A 21,715-nucleotide genomic window follows, 5' to 3' on the forward strand; every position below is an offset into this window, starting at 1 on the left:
CAAACAAAATGAAGTGCAGCTAGTTTGCTGTCTTTCCAGGTTCCGTTTGAAGTGATTGTGTTACTGTAGCTGTGTTGTTGGCTAACTCCTCTGAACAAACAGTGTCCTGAATGGTGAGCACATTTTCTATGCCAGGTGAAATCGTGCCTCATTAGCTCATTGTTATGGATGTATCCAAATGAATGTCTCTGGAAATCAGCTTAAACAAATGCAAATGCAGCTACTGTTGTTATTCTGGCTGCACTGTTTGATGTGACAGTAAGTTAGCCGTAGTTGGCTGGCTAGCTAGCAAGGGATAAGAAGGTTGCCAGCCAGTATGGCAATGGAACATTTATAAAGAACGACCATAGATACAGAACAAAAAGACTGAACGACTGGGTCGCGTCTCTGGCAACCAAACCGATAGAACGAACGACCACCCGGCTTGGGTAGCAACCCTAGATTTGTGTCGGGACCATATCTTGTGGAAGGATGAAATAGTATGAATAAATTAATCAAAATAACATTTTTAATGAAAATATGTCAATCATTATTTGAATATGTTGATAACCAGTGGAATAAAAGTGATAGTGCCCTTGAAGCCGGTGTTTGGAGGATATATTGGCACGGTTTGCAGGCCCTCGTCTTCGTCTCGTCTTCTCCTGCATTATTACTTTATTTACATTATTTTTTTATTGAACCTTTATTTAACTAGGCAGGTCAGTTAAGAACAAATTCCTATTTACAATGACGGACTACCCCGGCCAAACTCCGGCCTATCCCGGCCAAACCCTAACCCGGACAACGCTGGGCCAATTGTGCGCTGCCCTATGGGTTGTGATACAGCCCGGAATCGAACCAGGGTCTGTAGTGACGCCCCTAGCACTGGGATGCACTGTCGTAGACCACAGGCCTCACATTCTTCTATTTATGATTAATTGTGGGGTCATGATGAAACAATGTCACAAATCAGGGTTTGTGCCTTTGGGGGGGCTCTAAACTACATCTTATCCACATCTTACTCTTTTTCCAATACTAAGCAGGTGACAGATCTCTGTGGTTGCGAATCATTGGGACGTACTTGGTTTGGCATTGATGATCACCTTCTCTCCAGAGTGGGGTTGTGGGGTGAAGCGGCTGTTGTCACCCATGTCTTCACTGGAGCCAAACTCTACTACGTCCACAAAGCTCAGAGGGACACTCCACTTCAGCAGGAACTTCTGACCCAGGGCGGCGTTGCCACTACCACTGCCATCAACACTGCACCTGGATACAGAGGAGAAGGACAGGCAGAGGACTAATTCATTTCCTCACAGGGACCAATAAAGGTTTCTTCAACCAATATTACATTTATCGAGTGTATTCCTCACTGATACAGAGGGGATTGTAAACAAAAGTTCAGAAAGTTAACTGATTCACCATCGTAAGGTATGTGCTATGGTATGTACTGTATATGGTATGCCACATCAAAGTGGGGCAAATTCTTTTGAAAATGGCATGACTGTATTGTATGACTTAGACTGTACTTCATGCATGACTGTATTGTATGACTTAGACTGTACTTCATGCATGACTGTATTGTATGACTTAGACTGTACTTCATGCATGACTGTATTGTATGACTTAGACTGTACTTCATGCATGACTGTATTGTCAGACTTAGACTGTACTTCATGCATGACTGTATTGTCAGACTTAGACTGTACTTCATGCATTACTGTATTGTCAGACTTAGACTGTACTTCATGCATTACTGTATTGTCAGACTTAGACTGTACTTCATGCATGACTGTATTGTCAGACTTAGACTGTACTTCATGCATGACTGTATTGTCAGACTTAGACTGTACTTCATGCATGACTGTATTGTCAGACTTAGACTGTACTTCATGCATGACTGTATTGTCAGACTTAGACTGTACTTCATGCATGACTGTATTGTCAGACTTAGACTGTACTTCATGCATGACTGTATTGTCAGACTTAGACTGTACTTCATGCATGACTGTATTGTCAGACTTAGACTGTACTTCATGCATAACTGTCTCTACAGTTATCATGTCGCCCTATTGGCACTTGACAGCCTGGGCAGAGAGCTCCTGTAAATTTTGTAAATATTGAATCATTATGTTTTTTGTATGAATGATTTCACTTTTTGTTTATGAATAGCCAAACAAGTATAGATTTACTCTGGATTACATTTAGTTTGATGCCTAAGAATTAATGGCAAAACAGCATTTCAAGATGGCTAGCTAACAATGCTAGCTAGCTAGCCGTTTTAATTTGACTACGTCGGCCTATATTGGGATGTTTCTACTGTCTCCTTGATCCAACGGGGGGCCGACGGTGGCGAGCTTTCAGTGAGGAATTCATTGCTCCAGAACATTCCTCCAAAGTTATGAGTGTTCTGTATGCTGAGTGAGTGCATGGGGAGAAAAGAAACTGCTCAGCTACCACTGTTCACCACCTGTACCTGCACCTCACCCTGCTCAAGCTATTTATTGACTGTCACTCCATTTGTTGCTCATGTCATTCATTTTTATTGATGTTGTTTTGCTTTTTAAGCACCTTGAGATTTGTTTACCTGTATGTACTGTGTACTGCAAATCAGCTTTTAGCTTCCAAGTACGACCTACTTGTAAAAATGTAATAAACTACTACTACTACTACTTTATAAAGCGTATAGATCCTCATGTCAGAGCCAGTGGCCAGTAGCTAGTGTGGTGAGGTACAGTATAATTACAGGACACAGGCTCCTCCACTGGGAGCTGATCAGAATCATACCCATAGAGGATGCTCCCTCCAACTGTGGGTAGAAACCCTGACCAGGGTGAGTACCGTGTCTGGTGCTGGTGCTTTGGGTCTTACCGGACGTTGGGCGTGGCACACATGAGCACGTCGTTGAGCAGGAAAAGGCGTCGCTCCTTGGTCTTGATCACCTCTCCGTGGTCGTTGTAGACCGTCTCCACTATGTCATCAGAGCGAATCAGGTAGCGGCTGCCATTACTCAGAAGCTGATGGGTAAGGGAGAGAGACCAAGAGGTTAGATACAATATATGGTCTTGACGGTCTTCCCCTAGGTTCATTTATGATTTATATCAATGTGCTTTGGCAAAGTGGGTGGGGTTATATCCTTCCTGTTTGGCCCTGTCCGGGGGTATCATCGGATGGGGCCACAGTGTCTCCTGACCCCTCCTGTCTCAGCCTCCAGTATTTATGCTGCAGTAGTCTGTGTCGGGGGGCTATGGTCAGTCTGTTATATCTGGAGTACTTCTCCTGTCTTATCAGGTGTCCTGTGTGAATTTAAGTATGCTCTCTCTAATTCTCTCTTTCTTTCTCTCTCTCGGAGGACCTGAGCCCTAGGACCATGCCTCAGGACTACCTGGCATGATGACTCCTTGCTGTCCCCAGTCCACCTGGCCGTGCTGCTGCTCCAGTTTCAGCTGTTCTGCCTGCGGCTATGGAACCCTGACCTGTTCACCGGACGTGCTACCTGTCCCAGACCTGCTGTTTTCAACTCTCTAGAGACAGCAGGAGTGGTAGAGATACTCTTAATGATCGGCTACGAAAAGCCAACTGACAGTTACTTCTGAGGTGCTGACTTGCTGCACCCTCGACAACTACTGTGATTGTTATTATTTGACCATGCTGGTCATTTATGAACATTTGAACATCTTGGCCATGTTCTGTTATAACCTCCACCCGGCACAGCCAGAAAAGGACGGGCCACCCCTCATAGCCTGGTTCCTCTCTAGGTTTCGGCCTTTCTAGGGAGTTTTTCCTAGCCACCGTGCTTCTACACCTGCATTGCTTGCTGTTTTAGGTTGAGTTTCTGTACAGCACTTTGCGATATCAGCTGATGTAAGAAGGACTATATAACTACATTTGATTTGAATGTACATTTAAGGTACTCCCCAAAATATATAAATACATTCTGTAGATATTGCATGGAAGCAGTTTGTCCGATCTTACTGTAGCTTTTTAGTCTGGTCCGTGTCAAGGGTGAAATGAATATGAAGATACCATTTAGTTAGTGTAGAATATACACATACTAGTATAAGGACATGCAGTTTACAGATCAGTGTGCTTTTAGTTACATTTAAGGCACTTTGCAGCATGCACACATCCATAAAATATACTGTAGATTCCATGGGGCGGTTGTTTGCTCTTGTGGGCAGATAAACAGACAAATAATTAGACAGTAGGGAATATTGATGCCTCCGTATCAGGCTCAGAGCCATCTCCTGTATATTGCCAGATTTGTGGATAGATGGATTCTCAGTGAATCATGTGAAACATCTACAGTCAAGGCCTCAATGCCCACACAATGGAAGAAACAATCTGTTTAAACATTCAAATATCATCTAGTTATAGAGGACAAACACTGAGCCCCTATGGTCTGAAGAAGATCAATGGTGTGTGTGGACAAACTATAAACTATACTTATGGGGACCAGAAGTCCCCACAAGAATAGTAAACAAACAAACAAACATTTGACCAACTGGGGACATTTTGTGAATCCCCACAAGGTCAAATACTATTTCTAGGGGGTTTAGGGTTAAGGTTAGAATTAGTGTTAGAATTAAGTTTAGGGTTAGGAGCTACTGTTAGTTTTAGTGTTGGGAGCTAGTGTTAGGTTTAGGGTTAAGGTTAGGTTTTGGGGTTAAGGTTACAGTATAGGATTTTTTAAATAATGGGACTGAATTGTGTCCCCCCAAAAGGTTAGTTATACAAGACTGTGTGTGTGTGTGTGTGTGTGTGTGTGTGTGTGTGTGTTCGAGCAATACCTTGTTGAGGTAGCGTTCGTTCATGGCCTTGGCTATGTGTCTGATCTCACAGCGCTGGTCAGCCTCCCGCTTCTTCTCATTGAGCTTTTCAGCCAGGGTCTCCAGTTCTGTCAGGGCCATCTGTAGGGGCAGTCTGTCACTGTGGCCTGCTGGTGTGTTCTTCAACATGTCCTGTATCACATTGTATCACAGTCAGAACACCACAGAATAGCATAACATACTGTAACATGACATAACATCTGTAGGGGCAGTCTGTCACTGTGGCCTACTGGTGTGTTCTTCAACATGTCCTGCCATACAGCATGGAGAGATAACACATTCAGAATATAACAGAGCACCGATCACATCCAGAACATCTCTACACTGGCATAACATCAGTTTAAAACTATTCAGATTCTTTCAGAAGCCCAATGGGCAGTCTAAAATGTTATCCTCAGTCATAATAATTATGAGTGAGGATCAAATTTGAAGCACCTGAAGCAGAAATTATTTCCCAAGAGTATGCACACTACACAGCACTCTCTCTGCATGGTGCATTCTTAACAGCAGAGCTCTTTGGTAGTGAATATGTGGCGCCCTCCGCTGGTAGACGTGTAATATGTACTCTAGGCACTAAGTGTGGACGTTACAGTGAAATAGATACCTGCAGCAGTAGAATGAACTGAGGGAATCTCTGGATGGGCTTCATCATGAGTCCGTAGAGAGTGACCCGGTCACTGCTGGTGTCCTGACGTTGCTGAGGAGAGAGAAGAGGACAATCAATGATTGCTGATTGCTGCAGTGCAGGGCAATCCAATACAGAACCACAAAGTGTTTTGGTTCAGTCTGAAATCAACCCCAGGTCCCTATACGGAGTTAGGTTTAGGATAGAGCCAGCGATGCATATTCTGCATAGCTGTATCTCTGTATTTTCACAGGAGCATACTTAAAAAAATATATATATTTACAATGGTGCTCTGACTGACCTTGAGGAAGTCTAGGAAGCTGGGTTTGGAGGCACACGTCTTCCTGACCACCGCCATGGCTGTGCTGAAGTTGTTCACATACTCACAGTAGGCATCCAGCACCATGGACTTGGAGAACTGGGACCCAGATATAGAGAGAGGGTGGGACAGAAAGGGGAGAGAGCAAGCCATCAACACCTCATACGAGTCCGATACAATTACAGTCAGGGATGGAATTAACATGGTACCAGACAAAGGAATGGGGCTTCCTAGGGCTAAAATAAGCTGTTAGTTGGACAGTGTATTATGATGGTTGTTTCTGGCCAGGGATAAGAGAGAGAGGACAGTAAGGAAGAAGGCACACAGCACATGGGTCACAAATGCTGTGTCCTGCTCCTTTGTTGTGGTCATGCTTCAAACAGTAACAAACCTCAGGAAGAGGGAGAACTGGGGTTACTGGGTGAGACTTTGTTTGAAGACCCCTGACTGGGTTGCTAGGCAGCAGAGACACCAGGGTGGAGCACTTCCTCCAAGAACCCAGTACAGCTGTGTGTGTCGTGTGTGTGTGTGTGTGTCATGTGTGTGTGTCATGTGTGTGTGTAATCAAGGGACTAATTCCTATAGAACGAGTCATGGTAAACTTGCACTATCGCTTCAGTCAGTGTTGTGTTCAATGGTGAAGCACAGTACAGGACATGGTGTGAGTAAAGGAATGTTTCTGTCCACTAGTTTTGACCACATGACCACTGTCAAATGGTTTACTCTTCCACCCATCTTAAAAGTGGAACTGAATCCTTCCTACAGTGGGTTCCCCAGCACGGAATCCTTCCTACACTTGTCCACCAACCCACCGAGGCTACAAAGACGTCCCCGATCATCTCCAGACTGTCCCACTCGGCCACGCGGCACGCCAGGGCGATCTGGAACAGGGCGTGGCACTGGAGAATCTCCCGGATACGATAGAATGTCACCTTCAGCTTCCTATCGCTTAGCAACCTGGGCTCAATCTCCAAAAGTGGCTTTTCATATTGCTGATAAGAGAGGATAAAGATGTGGTAGTAAATATTTTCCTTGAGGAAATTTGAGAAATGTTATACGAAATGTATAAACTGTAAAATAACATACCTCTAAAATCCGCTTCAGTGCATCCAGATAGTTCTTCTCACTCTCTAATATGGAGCCCAGTATACACCTCCTCACCACCTGTTGTTGTGAGAGACCCTCAGGGACGGGACTGAGCACTGGCTCCATGTTGAAGCATTCCACTTCGATGAATAGCTCTGACTCCTCATCCTCAAAACAGGTTGACTTCCTCTCTGAGATAAACAGGAGAGACGAGGTCAGCTTAAATCCGATGAGCATCACCCAGGAGGTTAATACACATTGTTAGTGGATGATTCCCCTGTTACAATGTAAAGTGCTTGCATTTTTATCCCAGATACATCAGTGTAATTAACTGACTAGTGTGAATTAAGGACCATAGTCCATGTTCTGTTCTTAATCTTACCGTGACAGTGGGTCTTGATATACGACCTTCCCCTTCTCACTGCTGCTTTGGTTTTCTCCAGGCCGTCTTTGGTCCCATCTCTCGCTGCCTTCACCAGCTTTTGCATCTTCATGTAACGTCAACAACAGTAAATAGCACTCAGAGCAGACAGAGAGAACAGCATGCTACTGAAACACTTAGGGAGGAGATAGGAACTGTGTTAGAAGAGAAGGGAAGATGGCAGATCATGTAAATACAGGAGCAGGACCTCAGGGAGAGCAGGGTGGACCAGAGGAAGACAGCAACTGTGACAGCAGCTGAACTGAGTCAATCTAAACTCAAATATTCTCACAGATGCATAAGGGCTTAAGTGATGTGTACTTAACTTCAATCTCTCTATGTGAGACCTGTAAATAGGGAATGTCAGTAGTTTAGAAGCTCTTTCATTAGCCAGGGTAGAGTCTCAGAAGATTTACCTAGACTGCTACAACCCTCTGCTGAAAAGTAGAACTACATAACTATCTTTTATTATAGATTTGTTTGAAAATGTTCTGTAGGCGTGGACTGGGATGATCCTGTACGGACCTCCTGTCTAGGCCTACACACAACTCAGCTGCTCTGGTGTCTCAGTACGCCGTAGACCTAAAGGCATGTCACTTAGGAGATGCAGTTGCCTCAACACCCACACGGTTAGTGGCACAGGTCAATGCAGTAGAGACAAACTCACCACCAGACATAAGCTCAGGATGAAGGGACTAGGTCTGAGTCAGTCAGTGAGGGACACCGTGAGGGAGGTCGGGGTTAAGGAGGATCTACTTTGTCTAGCGGAGGGTGACAACACACACCGACCATGATAATGACATTTACCTTCTGCTCGTGTTTCTGTTTAATCTGCTGCAGCTCTACCGTTCCCACTGTATTTGCCATAAGATCTTTCATCTTTTTCTCATAGTGTTCTTTCAAGCGTGTCAGATCTTGAGAAAGCTAAACAAAAGCAGAGCATTTGAAGCATTACCAGGCAGATCCTCAGAAGGTGGTCAGCCCCTCACCCCAATCCACCCACCCTCACCACAGCTAAGGCCTTGCCTCCTCACCCATATTTTGTCTCCCGACCCACATAGAAATCTTAAAGGTAGACTCAGTGATATGATGTAGATGCGCAGAGCGTAGTGGGTCAATTTCAGCAAACAACTAAGAGCGTTGAAGAGCGAGACTAAACTTCTCCAGTGTTTTGGTCCTGTATCTACTACACTCTAACAGCGTGAAGCGAACCATTCACATGCGTAGATACTCTGCGTGACTCTGAGAATGTTCTGCATCTCATCGATCTCATCACGTCGTAATATCTACCGTGCTGCATTTCACTGAGGCTACCTTTAACTGGGCCAATCTCTGCTACAGAAGCCAAGCAGTCACTTTGTGCAGACAGCTGAGTTATAACACTGAGACCTCCCTGGCAAGACCTCTGGGCTGAATGAACAAGCAGGCCATTCAATTCAAAACCAAATATACAAATGAACTGTATATTATCGAGAGCATAGTATTAACATGTACAGCAGGAAGACAAGAATAAGCCTAGTGTGTAAAAATGTGTATTGACATTTGCTGAATGATTTTTCATTTCAAATATGAGGATGTCAAATATTTATGAATCTTCTGTTTAACTGGATATTGCATTTGATTAGACATTCACTGTGTGCCACTGCTTCTGCTTCCTCATATGTTCAAGACGCTGACATAAATGACACTCTTCGGGAAAAAAAAGGGTTCCAAAAGGGTTCTCCGGCTGTCCCCGTAGGAGAACCCTTTTTGGTCAAAGGTAGAAACCTTTTTGGTTTCAGGTAGAACCCTTTTGGGTTCCATGTAGAACCCTCTGTGGAAAGGGTTCTTCATGAAACCCAAAAGGGTTCTACCTGGAATCAAAAGGGTTCTCCTATGGGGACAGCTGAAGAGCCACTTTAGGTTCTAGATCAGTGGTTGCTGGTGGGAGGAGCTATAGGAGGATGGGCTCATTGTAATGGCTGGAATGGAATAAATGGAACAGAGCCAAACATGTGGTTTCCATATGCTTAATCTGTTTGATATCGTTCAATGTATTCCATTCCAACCATTACAATGAGCCCATCCTCCTATAGCTCCTCCCACCAGCCTCCACTGTTCTAGATATAACCTTTTTTGTTGTTGTTCTAAGAGTGTATCCTTCCTTAGCGTCTGTTGATCTGTGGCGTCCATCTGCAGCTTTGTGCATCTCCTGGTGAGACACATATCCTCTCTCAAACTTCTACTCCCCATAGTATATATAATCCCCTTCCTCTAGCAAATTCCCCCTCGTCTCCTCAATCTCTTCACCCTTCTTCTCCCTACCTCTCCCTCCCCAGAGAGACAGAGTTTACACACATGGGTCTTCCTTTGTGGGGGCTTCCCTCTCATGAAGGCGTCAGGCAGGCCATTCTCCCTGCGGCCCTCCCCGTCACTCTGCTCGTCATAGCTCTCAAACTCGCTGGAACTCCAACCGTTGTCCAGGGAGCTGCCACAGCCCTCCTCCCCAAACTCCACATCATCATAGATCATCTCGTCTGGCTCTGAGGGACGAGGAGAAAGGGTTCAAATCAAGGGGAACAGCATTACAATCAGGGTGAAATACCTTTTCAACTGCAATGGTGCAATTTGTATTCATGTACAGTAAGTTAGCCTGACCATATTCAGATCAGATTCCTTGGCATGAATTCTACTTGTCAGTTCTAGTGCATCAACTGAACATTGTACAGCATAACACAGTTTGCACTGTGTTTGCACTGTGGGCACATCAAATGTTTCTGCTGAATAATTCCAGCACATTATGTTTTAGAAATGCAAAAGAGGTAAAGACATTAATATGCAAAAGTCACAAAACGCTGTGGAAAAGAGGAACGACAGTACAATGAAAAACAGAAAGAAAGACTGACAGAATAGAAAGAGAAAAAAGGATACAGCACTGACCTGTAGTGGAGTCAGAGTTCTCTCTGGGCACGTCATCATAAATTACTTCATCTGGATCTAAATGACAAAGAAACAGTGTTTGAATTAACAAGGTCTCAATGTGAAATTAAGCTTCACACAACGGACAGGATACAATCTCAGGGAAGGCAAGAGGAGAGACCCACAAGAGCCTGGTTCCTCAAAAGGACCAAGAGGAAGGAAGTGTCTATTTTTTACTCAAGTGAATTCCCAAAGAAAACACCAAAGCGTAGTTATGCATTGTGCACGGGACAGATTCAGGCTGGACTCAGAACTTTACAATCCCTGTCCTGTTGTGTTCCAAGCAAAAAGTATAAACTAGGTAAATACAAATGGAAATGGAAAAGGAAAATAAACAGATCATTGTGGAAAATGACATATTTCTCATTGGAAAATGAAGAGGATAACTTACTTTCCATCCAGGCTGTGTTTGCAGGGTCCGACACCCATTTAGACAAAGCATCCTCCTCTCTGATGGCAGGATACTCTTCACTGCAGACATTTGAATAAAATAGAGAAATAATAACCATCTGCTATTCCAACACAAATAAACAAGTATCCACATCATCACAAATTCTGGCAGATCAAGTCCAGTCTGGATGAAATAAAACAGATCAGTGAAGAAAGAGCCTGGCAAGCGAGTCACTCACATATCAACAGAAACGTTGCCTGTCCCCACCACAGTATCTGGAGGGAGAGAGAGAGAACAAAAATCTATATCGATGACTCCTTCCCTAACGTTGCATGCAGTTTGCACTAAACCTTAGCTACTGCCACCAGGGGGCAGCCATCACTGAAACTAAATTAGCATCAAAGAGATAAAAAAAATACGACCTGAAATTGATTGATAAGGACCTCAGATTAGATTGCTCATTCAAAAAACGGCAATGACAATCTGATAACTAATACATGTTCACATATTTTCTGCTATGATAGCCTTGCGTGCCACATAACATTTCCAACCGATAAACCTGACAGTATATTGGAACAATCAGTCAACGTGTTAAGATTACAACTACAGAATATATCTTTCAAAATACTTTAAAACAGGAGTAACCCTCTGTGATGTGTTGGGTAGCTTAATTACACTGCAATTTCCCCTCAGACTGGCCAAGGCACACATTTAACTACTACTGTAACATTAAAGAGAAAACAGGAAAATCCTAACAGCCAACACAGAGTTTAGCAAGCGGCTAAATTTAGTCCCCACTTCCTTGAGGCAAGGTTTTAGGAAAAATAAATGCGAAGAAGAAAGGAGAGGAAATATTTGCTGGGAGTACAGAGCATGCATGTGTCATGGCCTCTCATCCCAAAGTCAGTGGTGAAGAAGGGGGAGAGTATGGGGGAATTCCACTAAGGAGAATGAATGAGAAGAAGTTTGAACAGTTCCCACCACATTTTTTCAGTGCTCTGTTCCTACGTTTCAGTGCTCTGTTCCTACTTTTCAGTGCTCTGTTCCTACTTTTCAGTGCTCTGTTCATTGTAGGAACACTATATCGGAGTATTTCAATATGAGGTTTTCAATATGAATGCAGAACAGAGTAGAAGGAATAGCAGGAATGGCTGTTCAAATCCTAATTCTACATGTTTCCACCATGGATGTGTTCTTCCTTTACCCTCCTCGTCCACGGAGAAGTGTCGGATGATGACGGGCGTAGTGTAGGCTGGCGTAATGAGGGGCACACCAGAGGGGGTGGCGTACCCACAGGGCACGGGCACAGAGTAGCCCGGTGGGACACAGAGGGGGCTGGCGGGGGGAACATCCTGGCCCTTCCCCTCCCTCTCCCCCTCTCCTCCTACCCTCTCAACCGGTGAGGAAGAGGTAGGGACGGGCCCATGCTGCTGCTCCAGTTGCTGTAGTTGGAGGGGGGTGATTTCAATCACAGAGTAGGGGTTGACTTTCCTCTGGGAGGTGGTCCTGGGGACGGCCGGGGGAGGGTCATCACTGGACACTTCCTTATCTGCAATGGAAATGTAACACACAGTTAGTTCCAAATGATCCCCATCAACACAACACAGCTACACACTGCTCCAAATGATCCCCATCAACACAACACAGCTACACACTGCTCCAAATGATCCCCATCAACAAAGCTACAGTTACAAACTGCTCCAAATGATACCCATCAACACAACACAGCTACAAACTGCTCCAAATGATCCCCATCAACACAGCTACAGTTACAAACTGCTCCAAATGATCCCCATCAACACAACTACACACTGCTCCAAATGATCCCCATCAACACAGCTACAGTTACAAACTGCTCCAAATGATCCCCATCAACACAACACAGCTACAAACTGCTCCAAATGATCCCCATCAACACAACACAGCTACACACTGCTCCAAATGATCCCCATCAACACAGCTACAGTTACAAACTGCTCCAAATGATCCCCATCAACACAACACAGCTACAAACTTCTCCAAATGATCCCAATCAACACAGCTACAGTTACAAACTGCTCCAAATGATCCCCATCAACACAACTACACACTGCTCCAAATGATCCCCATCAACACAGCTACAGTTACAAACTGCTCCAAATGATCCCCATCAACACAACACAGCTCCAAACTGCTCCAAATGATCCCCACCAACACAACACAGCTACAAACTGCTCCAAATGATCCCCATCAACACAGCTACAGTTACAGACTGCTCCAAATGATCCCCATCAACACAACACAGCTACAAACTGCTCCAAATGATCCCCATCAACACAACACAGCTACAGTTACAGACTGCTCCAAATGATCCCCACCAATACAACACAGCTACAGTTGCACACTGCTCCAAATGATCCCCATCAACACAACACAGCTAGTTACACACTGCTCAAAATGATCCCCACCAATACAACACAGCTACAGTTACACACTGCTCCAAATGATCCATCAACACAGCTACAGTTACACACCGCTCCAAATGATCCATCAACACAGCTACAGTTACACACTGCTCCAAATGATCCCCATTAATACAACACAGCTACAGTTACACACTGCTCCAAATGATCCCCACCAACACAACACAGCTACAGTTACACACTGCTCCAAATGATCCCCACCAATACAACACAGCTACAGTTACACACTGCTCCAAATGATCTCTCCCAACACAACACAGCTACAGTTACACACTGCTCCAAATGATCCCCACCAATACAACACAGCTACAGTTACACACTGCTCCAAATGATCCCCATTAATACAACACAGCTACAATTACACACTGCTCCAAAGGATCCCCATCAACATAGCTACAGTTACACACTCCAAATGTAACACTCCAAAGGCTCCAAATGTGCTGGAACTCATTTGTTATCAGATTACTTTGCACAATTGCAAAATACTAAAAAGTACTGCCATAAAATTCCATGAGAGCAATTTGATGAGACCACATCATGTCTATCATTGGTTAGGTGACTAAGCACTCCAACTTGCGATCATTGCAGAAGACTGAAGAAGAATACTGTGACTTAAACATTTAACTTCCACTACTTCAAATCTCAGCCTGTGGGCCTTCCTTCTCTGAAGCCTTCGATCACACCGTAGTGTGTTTACTGTTTTACACCACACACCTCGTCTCGGGCCCTGTGGTCAGAAGAGATAAATCACAATACACCCACTAGAACACACTACAGACACATATGCTGCGAAGCAAACAGTACTGGTCAGACACTGGAGAGGAGAGGGGCCTGGACTCTCAATTGGACTAGGATGTAATCGTCAGAGGGGGAGAGACATAGGAACTTGGGAGGTGAGTGCTAGAGAGAGGGAAGTGCATGGAATGTGTGTTAGCAAGAGGTTGTTGGAGTCTCTAGTAAAAATGTGGGGTGAGTCTAACTGGGGCGATTGACCTCTCTCCTCTGACACACAGAGAGAGAGACAGAGAGAGACAGAGAGACAGAGAGAGAGAGAGAGAGAGAGAGAGAGAGAGAGAGAGAGAGAGAGAGAGAGAGAGAGAGAGGGGTAGTGTTCTGGTGGTGTCAAGCTGTGTGTGATGAATGCCAAGAGCCACCCTGAACCAGGCAGCCAGTGATACCAGGCTGGACTACACTAATGTATTTTCCAGCCTGACATGGCGCATGTGTCAGAATGAGGTAATACAACATGTGTAGGCACAAAACATGCACTAAGAATGGACTGCATGACACCAACTACTGTACAGCACCCACTCAGTGTGGAACAATGATATGGTTGTGGTGGTATATTATTTGTGTATGTTTAGGCTACAACGAGACAGAGGATCTATCCTCAGACATCCAGGTGATAAAGAGGAAAACTGAACACTTGTTTTCACTAACTTGTGTTCACGGAGTCTGTTCCTACAGGAGTGGAGTCCTCTGGGGGTGGAGGAGGGGGTAAGTCACGGTCTGCGCCAGCTTGGACAGATGAAGTCTTGTCCCCTTCTGCTGCTGCCACTGGAGCTGTTGTTTCTGTTGGAGCATTGGCTACTGGAGGATCCGGTGCTGATGCCACTGTGTCTGTTGTAGCCATGGCTACTGGAACTGGTGGTTCAGCTGCCACTGTGTCTGTGTCCGCTGCTGCTGCTGCTGTGGGCTCCGGGTTGGAGGGCCGGGGGTCTGGTCCTTCCTGCTGTGGGTGAGGGGCCACACCATTGATCTGGGCCTTGTCCCCGTAGTCTGGGGCTGGAGGGGCATGGGGTGTCCGGTCTGCCTCAGGGAACTCATCCCCACTGTCATCAAACTCAAACTGCTCCCCCTCTTCTTCATCGGCATAGGGCACCTCGTCCACCAACACTAATCACAGAAAGGAGAGAGAGAGAGTTGGAGTCAGAGAAATACAGCTTACCTTTGTGTGGCTTTGGATAGAGCGAGAGAACATGAGACATATGCAAGTAGAATAAGTGAAGTTTAATCATTATGCTCAAAGATCGGCAAAAGCTCAAATGTAGTTATTTTCCCTTCTCTCCAAAAATGTGAGGTTACCGACGCCTGACCCCACTAATGTCTATTCATAGTCACACAGTGGGTGGTTGGTTGAAAAGCCAAATATGTTAAATATGAATGCAGGTTTGTAATTAGCAAAAGGGTGGGTCTGCATTCATATTTAACTTGGTAGAGGGTCCCAACTTGACCCACCACCCACTGTGTGGTTATGAATAGACATTGGTTGAAAGAAATTGATAATAAGAAGATTGTGGGAGCTGTTCTGTTAGGTTTCATTGCAGCCTTTGATATTATTGACCATAACCTATTGTTGAGAAAACGTATGTGTTATGGTTTTTCAACCTTTGATATATCATGGATCCAGAGCTATCTATCTAATTGAACTCAGAGGGTTTTCGTTAATGGAATCTCCTAATCCTAACCTAATCTCCTAATGTCAAACATGTAAAGTGTGGTGTACTGCAGGGCAGCTCTCTAGGCCCTCTACTCTTTTCTATTTTTACCAATGACCTGCCACTGGCATCAACCATATACTCACCAGCAACCACAGCTAATGAAGTCACTGAAACCCTTAGCAAAAAGTTGCAGTCTGTTTGGAATGGGTGGCCAGGAATAAACTGGTCCTGAACATCTCTAAAACTAAGAGCATTGTATTTGGTATAAATCCTTCCCTAAGTTCTAGACCTCAACTGAATCTGGTCATGAATGGTGTGGCTGATACACAAGTTGAGCAGACTAAATGACTTGGTGTTACCTAAGACTGTAAATTGTCATGGTCAAAACATGTAAATTCAGTGGTTATACAAAGAAGGAGAGGTCTGGCCGTAATAAAGAAATGCTCTGCTTTTTTGACTCCACAAAGCAAGTCCTGCCTGCTCTAGTTATCTTGATTATTGTCCAGTCATATGGTTGTGCTGCAAAGAAAGACCTAGTTAAGCTGCAGCTGGCCCAGAACAGAGCTGTACATACTGCTCTTCACCGTAATCAGAGGGCTAAACTAAAATACTATGCATGCCAGTCTCTCTTAGCAAATAATTTAAATAAGAATTTGTACTTTACTGACTTGCCTAGTTATATAAAGATTAGACTAAGAGCATAGCATTTCTACACCCTAATTGTATAATTGTAGTGTAACCAATACCCAAACGGAGATTCAGTGAAAATAAAAATCTCATTGCTTTATCAAGACCGGTCCCCATGCTTGTCTCAGAGCAGCGCTTCATTTCCTATTGCTTCTAAATTCAATATGCTCTTTAAATAAATAAGACCTACACCACTTTTAACAGCATATTACTCAACACTATTGAGACTCAAGTCACCTACGGTCGGCCTATAGTATATCGAAAAATAAAAACTAAACTAAAAACTAAATAAACAAATCGGCATTTTGAAAGAGTATTTTTATCATTATTTTATTAACGAAAACATAAAGATGCCATTATTATTTACATTGTTTTAGTTTGAACGTGCAGACTGGCACTAAAAACAGAACAGCTGGAACGTTTCCCTAGTCAGCTCCGTTATTAGTGCAATGGCCCTTAAAGTGTTGCCTGTGTGGAGGGGTGGGTGTCCACCCCTGTCCCCTTTCCTCCTCTTCCCTTCCCCATGGGCTAGGTCGGTCTTCTGTGCGCGGCTCTGCGGCCCATCCGTGCCCCCTGCCCTCGTGCCTTGAACCTTGCACGCTTTCAGTGTATACAGCTGGAGAACTGCAAGGCAATACCATTGTGCGCCACTCGGGAGCCATGACCAATATGACCAATATATATTGTCCTGCTAATAACAGGGTAATAATATATCTGTGAGAATATCCAAGGGGCTTTTATATAATTCTAAATTAATAATACTAATAGTAATAATCACTTTGTTTAAAAAATAACAATATTTTGGAGATTATTTCGTTTTCAAATAACGTAAAATGAGCGAGAAAAGGGCCATTCTTGAACATGGGGTGAGACATTGTTACTAATTTGTAAATAATGCCAGTTTGTTATTTAGAATTATTTATTTCTGTTTTTAGAGGGAGAGAAACCAAAAAACGACAGTTCTCATGGGTCTCCCAGTCAAGGCATTGAACCAGCATCTGTAGCAACACAGCTTGCACTGCTATGCAGTATCTTAGACCGTTGCGCCACTCAGGCGCTGTATAACGTGACCAGTGGCCTACAGTACAGTACAGTACAGTAAGAGCAAAATAATCCTAACAAAATAAAAACCTTAGTGTAACAACAGTTTTAGTAAGTAATACTGAAGTTGTGCACAATTATCAGTTTCTATTTAGGTTTATGTCACCCATTCATTGTCAGTTAGAGACACAGTAGGACCCAAAAGCATAATCAGTGCTCTAACTCCCCCTTGCGCTGGTCTGGAGCAATGAAGTGGTGACGCAGGGTACCGTACTAAACCACAAATTACCTCTAAGTCCCGCAGCATAATCACACAACTTTTAGTGGAGCAACCACTGTAGATTTGCCCACTTGCCAATGAAAGTAATCATTAAAATAATTGGCAATATCAAATGGTTTTGTGATGAACAAGCCATCTGATTCGATGAAAGATGGAGTTGAATTTGTCTTTCTGCCCATAACTTAATTTAATGTACTGGTTTCAAAATACAGTTTCTTCTTATATTTGTTGAGTTTAGTCACATAATTTCTCATTTTGCAGTAAACCAGCCAGTCAGATGTGCAGCCAGACTTATTAGCCACTCCTTTTGCTCAGTCTCTTTCAACCATACCATTTTTCAATTCCTCATCAATCCATGGAGCCTGAACAGTTCTAACAGTCCGTTTCTTATTAGGTGCATGTTGATCAATAATTGAAATGCAGTGTCTGGATGCTCCTCATTAATCACATCAGACCAACAAATATTTTTAACATCATCCTCCACACGATGCAGTTCGGTGAGCAGTGTCGTCACACCCCCAATGACCAGAAAAAAACATGTTTTTCCTATGAATCCTGGGCTGCATCTCAATAGTCCAAACTGGCTTTCCTTCCTTATCTCCTTTCAGATCAATGTTGATGAAGGAATAGAGATGAAGAACGAAAGCCACTTTCTCTCTCTGACCTAAACTGTGCTGAGGATGCATATGGAATGTAAATGTCACCACAGACCTAATTCAGAGGACTTAAAGTGACATGGTGGTGGGTTAGAGGAAACCTGGTCTTGCTCTCCAGTTTATTGTTCTTTTCACCGCTATATGAGGTTCCTTTGGGAGGGCCGTGTGTAGGTTTAGTATCAGGGGGTTTATTCAGGTTGAGGACACCGACTGACACCATTGTGTAAGGCGTAGGAAAAAGCCTGTCAAATCAAATGGACAGCCGTTGTGCGAGCACTTCTCTTGTACTTTCTGACATACTGAATAAAGGAGGTGAATTAGGGAGAGGGGTGTAAAGAGGAGAGGAAAGTCTGTAGCCTAAAGAGAGAGAAAAATCCATGACATTAGAATCCCTGCTGAATGCTGGCAAAGGGTTCACAGAAGGTGACAGTCAGAAGTCATCGGTGGTATAGATGAAAGGAATGCTCTGTATTCAGCCCATTCAAACATCCACTTCTCTCTACAGGAGTCCAAGTACATGGACTTGCTATTGGATCCAGATTCCTATTACACAGTTTCCCTATGGGAGGCAGGAGCTTCAGTTTAAGAGGTCACAACCCCATCTGAGACTGCTACTTTATCTCCCTGGCCGTGGCGGACATATCTAACAGAAACGGGCATACCTCTGCTCCTAAACATACCACAGATTTCCCACGCGACTCAGTTCCAGTACAAACACGACTGTCCTATCAGGATTCAGGTTTCCCCACGACTAGGTTAACCAAGGTAAACTCTCATATCCTGACTGTTCCCGCTAAGAAACTGAGTAAAATTCCCTTTTCTCTCCTTTTCTCTAAGTTCTGGCACAATTTCCTGAATGACCAAACCAGAGGTAACAATTCAACCCTCTCATCTAAATGAGAAGATTTCCTACTAAGATTTCTCAGTATAGATCTACACCTTTTTCCCTTTGACCCCTATTCACATCAGTTCCGTTTCCTGTGCTGGCTAAATACTTCCTGCTTGACTGAGTAAACTCTAAGCTGACATTTAGACAGCTGTTACTAGAAACAACACTGTCTAACATAAATACACAACGGTAAGTAAGGCTACAGGTTAGGCTCACTAACCATCAAATACATTACTCAAAGGTTACTAACCCCTCAGGCTTAAATAAGTCCTTATCCCCAGTTCCAATACACAGATCAATCACTCAGAGACCCAAAAGTCCTTGAAGCTCTACAGCACTATGAGCCCTTTAGTCTAAATCCCCATCATGACTCCCTAAGGGGTTGACAGGAAGTGGTCTAGCCCTCAGTCTGAAGTTATGACAATGGTCTGTGACTCTGCTGTGACCTCTGACCTCTATGTACACCCTGAAACTAAACTTTGAAGGCGCTAGAGCAGAACATTAGGAGGGAAAACCTGGGAAGAGGTGACATCTGCTGTTCCCATCTGTGATAATGAATAGCTGTGTCGGACCAGCTAGAAGGACCAGGCACAGCTAGCCACTGCCTGGAGGGATGTTTCACTGCTGAGCCATGGGATGCATATTCATTCTTGTGCGTGTCTACTCTCTGACGCACAGGCTGGTCCAAGTAAAGCAGAGCAGGGTGTGATGGAACAGAGATTGTATAAAAGCTTGAACAGATTATTCGTTTAAATTGCCCATTCAATAATTTGGTCACGATCAAGTGTAAATGATGAAGCCATGGATAGTTGGCGCTGTGAGAATGTGTGCCTGCAGTCTGCTCAATACTCTCTCTCTAGCCAGCACACACACACACACAGAGAGAGAGAAAACTAGGCCTGTCCCCAACATCCATTGTCAATTAATAACCACAATATGGATTCTGTTCCCGTGCCTCCTCTCCTCTCTGCCACACTGCTCTGCTCAATGAGTAGGCTTACAATGTGCTCCAGCATCGCCACGGCAACAAGGCAAGTGGCTGCCCAGCTGGAGATGAGGCATTTCTCTGGCCTGTTCCATTCCCTGTGGTGCGTGTGTGTGCGCGCGTGCCTGATGCTGCAGTATTCAGCCAGGGCTCAGATACTGAGGCACATTGTCTGCCCTTCGCAATTGTGGCACATTTCTCCTCCTCCTTCTCCTTACTCCTTCGTTCCACAGCCCACGAGCTCCAGAGAGGAATGTGTTTACACGGTCTGCCCATCATGAAAAGGCCCTCAGGGAGCTAGACTGACCATCAGTGTCTCAGTCGAAACAGACCTTTCAAACCTGTTACCATAAACAGGGCTAACAGAAATATGATATATAGATCCCCATCATCATCAGCCAAAACAGACCTTTAAGACCTGTTACCATAAACAGGGCTAACAGAAATATGATATATAGATCCCCATCATCAGCCAAAACAGACCTTTCAAACCTGTTACCATAAACAGGGCTAACAGAAATATGATATATAGATCCCCATCATCATCAGCCAAAACAGACCTTTAAGACCTGTTACCATAAACAGGGCTAACAGAAATATGATATATAGATCCCCATCATCATCAGCCAAAACAGACCTTTAAGACCTGTTACCATAAACAGGGCTAACAGAAATATGATATATAGATCCCCATCATCATCAGCCAAAACAGACCTTTAAGACCTGTTACCATAAACAGGGCTAACAGAAATATGATATATAGATCCCCATCATCATCAGCCAAAACAGACCTTTAAGACCTGTTACCATAAACAGGGCTAACAGAAATATGATATATAGATCCCCATCATCATCAGCCAAAACAGCCTTTAGGACCTGTTACCATAAACAGGGCTAACAGAAATATGATATATAGATCCCCATCATCAGCCAAAACAGACCTTTAAGACCTGTTACCATAAACAGGGCTAACAGAAATATGATATATAGATCCCCATCATCATCAGCCAAAACAGACCTTTCAAACCTGTTACCATAAACAGGGCTAACAGAAATATGATATATAGATCCCCATCATCAGCCAAAACAGACCTTTAAGACCTGTTACCATAAACAGGGCTAACAGAAATATGATATATAGATCCCCATCATCATCAGCCAAAACAGACCTTTCAAACCTGTTACCATAAACAGGGCTAACAGAAATATGATATATAGATCCCCATCATCAGCCAAAACAGACCTTTAAGACCTGTTACCATAAACAGGGCTAACAGAAATATGATATATAGATCCCCATCATCATCAGCCAAAACAGACCTTTAAGACCTGTTACCATAAACAGGGCTAACAGAAATATGATATATAGATCCCCATCATCATCAGCCAAAACAGACCTTTAAGACCTGTTACCATAAACAGGGCTAACAGAAATATGATATATAGATCCCCATCATCATCAGCCAAAACAGACCTTTAAGACCTGTTACCATAAACAGGGCTAACAGAAATATGATATATAGATCCCCATCATCATCAGCCAAAACAGACCTTTAAGACCTGTTACCATAAACAGGGCTAACAGAAATATGATATATAGATCCCCATCATCAGCCAAAACAGACCTTTAAGACCTGTTACCATAAACAGGGCTAACAGAAATATGATA

General features: G+C 43.9%; 1 protein-coding gene across 4 annotated transcripts in view; it reads right to left on the minus strand.

Annotated features, from left to right (window-relative positions):
* Positions 1 to 21,715, minus strand: part of LOC110498373 (rho guanine nucleotide exchange factor 10) — an 80,514-nt gene that overhangs the window by 33,698 nt on the left and 25,101 nt on the right. For 2 of the 4 annotated variants that reach the window (XR_016489025.1, XM_036954985.2), the window contains exons 3-17: positions 14,508 to 14,963; positions 11,810 to 12,154; positions 10,844 to 10,880; positions 10,606 to 10,685; positions 10,176 to 10,232; positions 9,594 to 9,778; positions 8,064 to 8,180; positions 7,218 to 7,323; positions 6,836 to 7,026; positions 6,562 to 6,741; positions 5,732 to 5,848; positions 5,410 to 5,502; positions 4,767 to 4,937; positions 2,848 to 2,993; positions 1,061 to 1,245 (exon numbers count right to left, since the gene is read on the minus strand). Coding sequence is in view for 2 of the 4 variants with exons in the window: in XM_036954985.2 (XP_036810880.1) it covers positions 1,061 to 1,245; positions 2,848 to 2,993; positions 4,767 to 4,937; positions 5,410 to 5,502; positions 5,732 to 5,848; positions 6,562 to 6,741; positions 6,836 to 7,026; positions 7,218 to 7,323; positions 8,064 to 8,180; positions 9,594 to 9,778; positions 10,176 to 10,232; positions 10,606 to 10,685; positions 10,844 to 10,880; positions 11,810 to 12,154; positions 14,508 to 14,963 (2,466 nt within the window). In the remaining 2 variants the exon portion in view is untranslated. The remainder of the gene's footprint in view (positions 1 to 1,060; positions 1,246 to 2,847; positions 2,994 to 4,766; positions 4,938 to 5,409; positions 5,503 to 5,731; positions 5,849 to 6,561; positions 6,742 to 6,835; positions 7,027 to 7,217; positions 7,324 to 8,063; positions 8,181 to 9,593; positions 9,779 to 10,175; positions 10,233 to 10,605; positions 10,686 to 10,843; positions 10,881 to 11,809; positions 12,155 to 14,507; positions 14,964 to 21,715) is intronic. The other 2 variants (XR_016489026.1, XM_036954986.2) reach the window with 1 other exon arrangement.

The sequence above is a fragment of the Oncorhynchus mykiss genome, chromosome 19 (genome assembly GCF_057628025.1).
Source record: "Oncorhynchus mykiss isolate SJ-2025 chromosome 19, ASM5762802v1, whole genome shotgun sequence".
Classification (NCBI taxonomy): Eukaryota; Metazoa; Chordata; class Actinopteri; order Salmoniformes; family Salmonidae; genus Oncorhynchus; species Oncorhynchus mykiss.